This window comes from Gavialis gangeticus, unplaced genomic scaffold (assembly GCF_001723915.1).
Source record: "Gavialis gangeticus isolate Ggan-Ray unplaced genomic scaffold, GavGan_comp1, whole genome shotgun sequence".
Classification (NCBI taxonomy): Eukaryota; Metazoa; Chordata; order Crocodylia; family Gavialidae; genus Gavialis; species Gavialis gangeticus.
In genome coordinates, this window is record NW_017729030.1 from 9,996,735 (window position 1) to 10,006,585 (window position 9,851).

The 9,851-nt window shown below is 39.8% G+C and overlaps 1 protein-coding gene across 6 annotated transcripts in view; it reads right to left on the bottom strand.

The window, feature by feature from the left end:
* TBCK (TBC1 domain containing kinase) overlaps positions 1-9,851 on the bottom strand; it is a 274,925-nt gene that overhangs the window by 133,463 nt on the left and 131,611 nt on the right. For 5 of the 6 annotated variants that reach the window (XM_019521937.1, XM_019521932.1, XM_019521933.1 and 2 more), the window contains 2 exons: positions 4,969-5,005; positions 3,040-3,201 (listed from right to left, as the gene is read on the bottom strand). In XM_019521937.1, coding sequence (XP_019377482.1) covers positions 3,040-3,201; positions 4,969-5,005 — 199 coding nt within the window. Of the gene's footprint in view, positions 1-2,160; positions 2,596-3,039; positions 3,202-4,968; positions 5,006-9,851 lie in introns of those variants that run through there. The other variant, XM_019521938.1, reaches the window with a different exon arrangement.

Consider the following 9,851-nt stretch of genomic DNA (forward strand, 5'->3'; position numbering starts at 1 on the left):
ACATTTCTACCAGAAGAATCACAGTTCTCCCAGTAGAAATCACAAGCACACAGGCATCCACACAGTTCCTTCTGGAACAAAAAAAAAAAAAAGGTGGTTAAAAATTACGTGTTTCCAGCCTGGTAGCAGTTGCTCCTGGGAGAAGAAATGCCTATACACTTCCAGAATGCGTGATTCTTTTTGAGGATCAGGAGGAGTTGAGTGATGGGGAAAGCTCCCATTCCTCCCCCAAACAAGGATCACCGTGGTCTGGAAAAGGCATGGAGGCAGCTGCTCCATGAATCAGGAGGGGAGGGGGAACACTTGCTGCTCCCCCACCTGCTCCTCATATCAGAGCCCCCAGTCTGCATAGGTGGGGAGCTTTGCCCCATTGCTCTAGGGGATGGAGCAGCCACTGCTCCTTATGCTTTCCCCAGACCAGGATCATAAGAATCAGGGGAGAGAGGGTTGTTTGAAGCTGAACACCTGTACTGTTCCCTCTACTGAAAACATTTCTAGTGGTGGAAAATTTCTACTCCTAGAAATGAATACCTTTTCATGGTTTAAGACCATGGGTGATTAATGCCTCCTGAGACTAGGGGGGCACAGTTTGTGGGCAGCAGCATAGGTGGCAGGGTGGTGAGCGGCAACCGCCTGCAGAAGCTGCCAGTGATGGCGGGTGGTGGCGAGCAGCGACTGATCACAGAAGCCAGTGGTGGCGTGGCAAGCAGCAACTGCCTGCAGAAGCTGGTGGCATCGGTGAGATGTGGTGGGGTTGGTGAGTGGTGACTGCCTGTGGAAGCCAGTGGTGGCCAATCTCGGGGGGGAGGGGGGGAACATGCCCCCCCAACTGTGCCTCCCTACCAGTCCCCTATGCTTAAGGCTGTGCACAAGAAAGAGTGGTGAAGCAGGCTTCTGATATTTCTCAGATACTTTTAAAGCATGATGGATTTTCTAAAATAGTTTTTGTTAATGGAGGTATATCCTTGTTACGATTCTAGACAGCATTTTCAACCATCAAAAGTACACTCAGTTTTTCATATAGACTTGCATTCAGTATTCTAGGCTGGTGAAACTACATTTCATTGAATTTAAGGGAAAGCACACCTCGAAGTATGTAAAATTAGCACACATCTGGCTCCTTGTGTGGTGGATAGCATTCTTCCTATACCATTCTATTTTAAGATCAGCAAAATCTTGAAAGTGGTGTGTGAATACAGTTTCTGGAAACAGATCATACCTACTACTAAATGTTAGGTTAAAATACCAAATTAGATAATACTTCATTGTGTATACACTAATCTTCAAAATTCTTTATGATATTAGATAATTCTAAAACAGCTATCATAAAAAACTTATGAGCATTACAGGTCTGTGGTACTATGGGAACTAACATACTCTTATACATAACACAACCACACTATGACGTACAGTACTCATATGCTCATAAAATAAAGTAGTTGGCTTAAGATTAATTGGCATGTGCAATTTAGAATCACTTAGGAAAAGACATTAGGGGAAATGCCTTTTGAGAAGGAATAATTAAAAATTAATGAACTTGGCTGTAGTTAAGTTATTTACCTAGTAGCTGCAGAACAGGAAAGAAAAACCTTTATAGTGAATGACTCCTCTCAGAATTCCAGAGACTATCCTTTAAGACAGACACTGGAAACAAGCAAGCATGCAAAGGAAATTGTAATACTATTAGTTATATAATTTGGTAAATTGGAAAATACAATGCTAGCTGCATATTTGAAAGCAGGTTGAAGGATAATAGTAAAGGAAGACTTGTGAAAATATGGCACAAATACTGAAGGAAGTATGAAAAGAATGGAACTAGGAAAAATATTCATAAACACTGCAGACATTGAATTTTCAGTAACTTACTGAACACTCCTATGAGTGCCATTTTGCAAAACTAGAAAATGAAGGAAATGTGTTCTAGTTTCCACTTAGAACAAGTTTTTGCTCATAAATAAGAGCCAGTTTAATGCTGGATTTTTATGTTTTAGGAAGAACTGTCTGTCCAGAAGGCTTGTTATATCCCACTGAACAGGAGGGTAGAACACAGTTTCCCACCAACAGTAAAGGAACTTCCTGCACCTTAGCATGCAAATGTTTTCAAAATCTTGTAATTTCAAGGGCAGATTGCTTTAACAAATTTATTTTTATTGGCTTTTAATAGGCATTTTGTAATTTTGCTTCTGCAGCAAAAAGTATGTTAGGAAAAGAGAAGACTATTTCATGTAATTGAAGAACCAGTGTAACAGTATCCAAAGCAAAACTAAGTGAACACTTCATTAAAAAAATATTTTGATTAACTGTACCACTATTTGTGGAACAGGATCATATAAAAGTAGGCCTGGAAGGGCCTTCATGGGGTCATCTGGCCTAGGCAGGACTGGTCAAGGCAGGATCATCTTTAACTAAACCATTCCATCCAAGTGTTTGGCCAATCTGTTCTTGAGAACTTCTAAGGATGGATATTCCAAAAAATTCTCTAGGTAGCCTGTTCCAAATGCCTAACCACCCTCATGGTCAGAAAGTTCCTTCTCATCTCCAGCCTAAATTTTTTTCTGCTGCACCTTGAAGCCATTTTGCTTCTACTCCTGTCACCTATGGCCAAAGAGAAAAGTTCATCTACATCCTCTCTATAATCACTTCAGATACCTGAAGACTGTTATGAAATCCCACCTTAGTCTTCTCCTCTCCAGTCTAAATGACTCTAGTTCTTTCAGTCTTTCCTGATATAGAAGTCTTGCCTCCCAGGCCCTTAATCATTTTTTGTTGCTCTGCACCGGACTCCTTCCAAATTGGTATGTTCATGCATGGTTTAAATTTCTTTCACTCATTAACTTACTTGAAAATATTCTAAACTCCACCAAGTTCTCCAAACTAAACATGGAACAGATAATAAGCTCACCCAAACCCTGCTGAAGATGCTGAAAAGGGAAGATTTCTTTTGCCTTCAGTCAGGCTAAAAGTCCATAAAAAAGGACTGGAGACTAATTAATAGGACCTTGCTTTCGAGAAAAGTGGGAAAAAATATTATTTTTATACCTGGCAAGTCTGAAAAGAGTAGAATGCATTCATTGAACCCATTAGCCAGAAGCCGGTCCCTCAGCTGCTGTAGGATAGCCACTCCAATGCAGAATGGAAAGGAAGAATTCCCAAGAAGTAAGGTATCCCAAAGGTGAAAAATTTTGTGCAAAGGAAAGACATCTGAAAAATGGCACAAGCAACAACATTAATTAAAATAAACATTGCTAGTTTGAAAATATAAATAAACATCCTACAGATGTTATTGCTGCCCGAGGAATATTATTTTTTAATTTGGGAGCAAACAGGATTAGACTTGTTTAGATATACATTTGTGTTCATATACATATTTATTTCTATGTATTTAATTCTTCCTTTAATTTTTTTTACCCTCTGCCACTAAATATGCACTTTAAAAGACTATTTTCTACTTTCCCCCCTTACAATTACATAATATAATGTTACCAGAAACTGAAAAAGCAAAAAAGAATTATAATAATAAAAATCCCAACACTACTACCACAAATTTGTATGATACTACTCTGCTGACAGTATTCTGAAATGGGAGTTTTCTTCCATTAATATATTCGAAACTTTTTCTCTCAGGAAAATAACATCAATAGCAATCTGTGCTCACAAAAACTAAAGACAGCTTTGTCCCGACTAATACATTAACATAATTTTATCAATTACTTGCAATTAGGTAAAGTAATAGAACAGAAGAAATGGGGAGAACAGCCTATGGAAAAAAAACAATTGTGCCTACAGAACAAAGTCCAATTCCTTCTACAAAAATGTTTGCTCTGATGAAGTGGTTCTTCAACATTTTCCTTTTGTGGACTATGCTACAGAAGTATCATTTCAAACATCCTTCTTCCATTCTCTCATAAATGATGTAATTCATTTGACTACGAATATTTAAATGGACACCAGTGAGAACCAGTATTTTGTTCCCCAGACAAGAATTTCACCTTTAATTCTGATATTCCACCAGTATATAGGACTTAAAATATTTCTGGGAAGATCAGAATGCGAGTTTTGGGGTTTTTTGGATTTTTTTAATACCACCAACGCTATCATGAAATAAGACAATATGACTTTGCCAGGGGCTAAAGGAAAAGTTGTGACATGCTTGAATTTGTTACAATATCATCTCTTAATTTAAGAAGGTTAAAAACAATATTGTTCAACAAATAATATAAAGTCAGTCAACAATCGAATACATCTGAGTAATAGTAAATTAAGGTAAGACCAATTAAGGTATATTTGATTTTAAAGCCAACCCATACAAAGCTGCTCTCTCTCACCTCACAATGTTGGTTTTGTTTTGTTTTATTTTTTTAATGTGACAAACTATACATGAAGACTTCTTTTCCTGGATTAGGGCTGTTCTTTCATACACTGTAAATACAATTTGTGTAAAATAATCTAATTGAATTCAGTGTGGCACCTACTTCAGAGAATAGGGAAGCACCAGTTGTCACGGAATCAGTACAAAGAGCTTTATACTACAGCTATGGAATGGGACTGCTGTGGCTCAGGACTGAAATCCACCTAACTCCATGATTCTGCTACAGATCAGGAGTGACCTACTAATTGAGAGAGACTCAACTGACTAATTAAGAAGGAGAAGTTCAAAAAAGGGAGTTGAAAAGACATGTAAGGGATGTCGGGGACATGTATAAGTAATCTAAATTATACACAGATTTTTTTCCCCTTATGGTTGAAAAAGACTAGTGTGCATAGAAGCAAAATGACTGGTCTTCACTAGAAGTAGATTTAGGTCTCCATGGACTTCAGCCAACCATGACTGAACATGAGCTAGCAGCCTAGCAGAGATTCCATAGTTTTCCCTTTTAAACGAAGGAGTGCAGTACATGAAAAACAAGAGAAGTTAAACATACAAATACATAGCTAATATTTAATTAGGAAAAAAAACCCCCAACTCACGTGTAAACATTGTGAGAAACCAAGGAATAGCATACAGCTGCAAGAGAATGGACAAAAACATTTTGTTAAGAGCCACAGACATTCTATTACACGAAAGATGCCTAACATGGCATGAATTTAGTAACAAATGTTTTAATATAGCTTGAAAAAAAAAACCCCCAAATCCAAATCTGGAGTTTGCTGCTGAAAGGTGATCTGCTATCAATAATTAATTAATAATATCATTTTCAGGTCCAAATATACCCAGCCAAGGTCTTTGCTTCGATGTGTTTAAATTAGGTATAAATAAATAAATAATGCAGGGTCATTTCATAGTTACTCTGCACTCTATTACAGGACAGGAACACCTGGGTGAGGGTGGTCCCTTAACCCTCCATGAATGCTGACCATCTGAAGGAACACCTTGAGAGGCTGGACACCTTCAAATCAGCCCTGACAGTTTACACCCCAGGGTACTAAAGAAGCTGGCAAGCACCATAGCTCAGCCCCTGGCACGGATCTTTGAAAACTCCTGGTGCTCTGGTGAAGTGCCCAAAGACTGGAAGAAGGCCAATGTGGTGCCTATCTTCAAGAAAGGGAGGAAAGTGGATCCGGCTAACTACAGGCCCATCAGCCTATACATGAAGATTTCTATATACCAGGGAAGGTCTTAGAAAAGTTTATCAAAGAGACCATTCTTAACAGACTGGCTGACGGCAGCATCTTGAGGGATAGCAAGCATGGGTTTGTTGCTGGTAGGTCTTGCTTGACCAATCTTATTTCCTTTTACGACCAGATGACCTATCACCTGGACAAGGGAGAAGAGATTGATGTTGTAGATTCTGACTTCAAAAAAGCCTTCCATCTGGTCACCTCCTAGCAAAACCGACCAACTGCACCCTCGGCTTCACCATGATCCGCTGACTGGGGAATTGGCTCCGTGGTCAGACCCACAGGGTAGTGGTTGATGGAAACCAATTGTCGTGGTGCCCTGTGACCAGTGGGGTCCCTCAAGGCTCTGTCCTTGGGCCAACACTATTCAACGTCTTCATTAATGATGTGGACATGGGTATCAGAAGCAGACTGGCCAAGTTTGCCAACGACACCAAACTCTGGGGTACAGCATCCACACCTGAGGACAGGAGGGTGATCCAGGCTGACCCTGACAGGCTCAGGAAATGGGCAGATGAGAACCAGATGGTGTTTAACACCAAAAAGTGAAAGGTTCCCCACCTTGGGAAGAAAAACCCACAGCATGTGTATAGGCTTAGTAGTGCTACGCTGGCTAGCACTATGGATGAAAGGGACTTGGGGGTCATGACTGACCACAAGATGAACATGAGCCTTCAATGTGATGCTGTAGCTAGTAAACTGAGCAAAACACTGGCTTGCATCCATAGATGCTTCTTAAGCAAATCTCAGGATGTCATTCTCCCATTGTACTCGGCCCTGGTGAGGCTGCAACTGGAGTACTGCATCCATTTTTGGGCTTCACAGTTCAAAAAGGATGTTGAGAAGCTTGAGACCAGAGGAGAGCCACACGCATGATCAGAGGTCAGGACGTTATGATGAGAGGCTGAGAGCCATGGGACTCTTCAGCCTGGAAAAGTGCAGGCTCAGGGGTGATCTGGTGGCTGCCTATAAGTTTAGCAGGGGTGCTCACCAGGATCTGGGGGAACATCTGTTCACCAGAGCATCCCAGGGGATGACAAGGTCAAATGGTTACAAACTCCTTCATGCCCGTTTCAGGCTGGACATAAGGAAGAACTTCTTTACTGTCTGAGCCCCAAGCTCTGGAATAGACTGCTGCCGGAGGTGGTTCAAGCACCTACTTTGAACACCTTCAAGAAAAAATTGGAGGTGTATCTTGCTGGGATCCTATGCCCCCTGCTGACCTCCTGCCCCTGGGGCAGGGGACTGGACCCGATGATCTTCCGAGGTCCCTTCCAGCCCTAATGTATATGAAATCTATGAAAGTATGGGCATTTACATTTATGAGAATAAAATTGGGCATTCCCCTCCCCCCACATGCTCTTTTATAATGCATGTACTTTCTGGTGGCAATAACTGAAATTTGGCCTTAAAATATTTATCAAGCAGTTTTTTTAAGACCCTCCACATGTAAGCTGAAAGTTACGAGTTGGTCATCCAAAGGATGAGGTTGGCTAGACACTTATGCTGCTATGAGGCAACTACACTGCTTATAGCAGCCTTATTCAGTTTTTCCTGGGAGAGCTGTTGCTCTCCCAGAAGAACCGACAAGTGTTCAATGTTCAGGGTTTTTTTCTCCCAGAGTAAAAGGGGCTGCCCCAGAAGAAAAATAACCTGAGAACAACCAGTTAAACCACTCCCAGGAGAGTTGGTGAATGCTGGTCCATGCTGTGGTTTCTTTCAGAAGAGAACATAGTTGTCCAGCATCCCCGCCTCCCACTGCCAGGCAGACAGTGTGTCACTTGCTGGACTCTGCTGCTCTAGCAGGCAGCAAAACATGTCCCCTTCACAATCCACACATTTTGCAGCAGGGAAACACAGGTTGACTATGGACAGTCTGGGGCAGCCAATCAGGGCTTCCCTATGCACTGCTGCCATCTGTTGCCAGGCAGACGAAAGGATTTGGAAGAGCATGCCGAGATGTGTGCATAAGGCCCACTTGAGGATGCAGTGTCAGCACTATAAGCTCTTCCCCTTTGGGGCTTTAAGCATTCAAGTGCTTGTACCCAAGGTTCTGGGTATTTTTTTCTACCAAGAGCAAAAGCTTGGGAAAATTCTTCCAGAATATGCATATGCGGCACTGGCTGAAGGACTTTCTCTGCCTTATTCTTAGGAAGGCTTCCAAATAACAAACTGTAAGCACTTATGTCACTATAAATATTAAAAGAATTTAAAAACATTTTATCCTCTATGCCAACTAAGACATTATGCCACTGTAAGGGCTTCTTAATTTTAAGAACAAAATATTTATAAATATTAAAAGGCAAAAAACCCTTATGACCATAAAAAGTTAGAGTTGCATAGAAAGTCAGTCCAAGTCAGGAATGCAGGAGCTGATTAGTATTAAATTTAGCTTAATCTACACAGCATACATAATGTAGTTTACTGTTTGTGGTGCTCTTTTTTTGTTAAAACTAAAAGTTAATATTATATTTTAGGCCATAAAAGGCCCAGTTTTATATTGCTGTTACACTTTTACTTTTCATGTCCTTATTTGTAGTGAGCAATGTGCAATCTTAATATTGTTTTCATGGTGGTTTTTCTATTTAGTACACATTTAATCCTCATTTAAATATCTGCTAGCTAGACAGATTGTGTAACAGTAACAGAAGAAGTTGAGGTGACAGAACTTGTCAGTATTTTTTTAAATAGCTGGACACCAGCTATACCCAAAAGGTTCAATTTCTTCTGGTTAAAACAATAATAAAAAACAACTTTATTACTATTATCATGATAAAACCATACAAGTAAACATCCATAAGTGTATTTTGTAAGGTATTCAATACACAGCTTGATGGTTCCCACTACTGTTAGTAACAACTTTGGTAGTGTTTATGCATTGACATTTTTGGAACCATTTACTCACATTCAAAGGATCTGCTTCACATTCACCAGAGAAGAAAGTTTTCTCTTTGCTTTGAGATTCCTTCTTTGCCGAGGTAATTTTCAGAGGGAAACTAGTTTGTAAATAATCTTAGAAGTTCTGATCTGCCTATGGTTTGATTTTTTTAAATACACTATTAAGCAAAGTAGACTTTATACATGATCATACACACATGCGCAAGCATGGGTATCTACATCTATTTTGTAGATGTATTTTTTGAAAATACACACACAAGAAAAAACATTTGAAATGATTCGGCATGCTGAAAAATGCAAATAAACTGAAGAATATGGCAAATAGTTAAAAACAATATGATCTCCAACACATGGAGCTAGCTACAAAACAGTTATTTAACTTGATTAAAAGCCAGTATAAAAACATTAAATAACATTAAAGTATCAGGCAGGCATTAGGAAAATTATAGGAGTTGAAGGAAAAGTTTTCCTTGTTGTTTTCTAGAACAGGAACGGACCTAAGTAAGTCTAAACAGGATATAATTACTCATCTTCAGCTGATTTATTGAAAATAAGAAGCATTATTGCATTGTTCACTTCCGCCATTTCTTTTCATTATTCCAGTGTAGGAGATGAAAAGTGAAAAATGAAGATAAAGGAAAAGAGTTGTATATACCTGATTTAAAGTACTTGCCTCACAAACATGAATTCAAAATAAGATGCCAAATTTACTTACTGAACTAGGATACTTTAAATATTTAGTAAATACTGCCCCCTAGCAACCACAGGCTAGAATTACCACTCTAAGACTGCAAGTACTTTTACACCACAGTGATTTTCAAATATTTCCTGTTAGCCTTCTAGCCCACTGGAGACAAGGGTCCTAATAGCTCCCTTCACACCTGTATCTTTCTTTCAGAATGATTGTTGCTCAATCTTTCGTAGAAAGTTTACAAAGCACTTCATGAGAGCAACATTTTTACCTTCATAAGATTTTCTGGATGAAAAAAGTTCCCATGTGAAAAGTGATAAGAATTGATTAATCAAAATACACAATTTCAAAGTAACTATTCAAGGACATTTTCTCTAGGAAATGCCCTGATACTGTCAGCAATCCTATAATTATTAGGCCTGAGCAAAGTGGCTAGTATTTGCTTCGGATTTGGATTTGGCCGATTCGGGGGACAGCGATTCAATTCGTTGATTTGAATTGCTGTCCCAAATTGATTCGGCCAAATCTGATCCAGAGATGTGGCTGCTGCTGAATCAGCCGAATCTCCGAATCACACAGGCCCCATCCCCCACCTCCTCTCCCAGCCCTGCCTGGCCCCAGCTCCCAGCATTTTGGGAAAAAA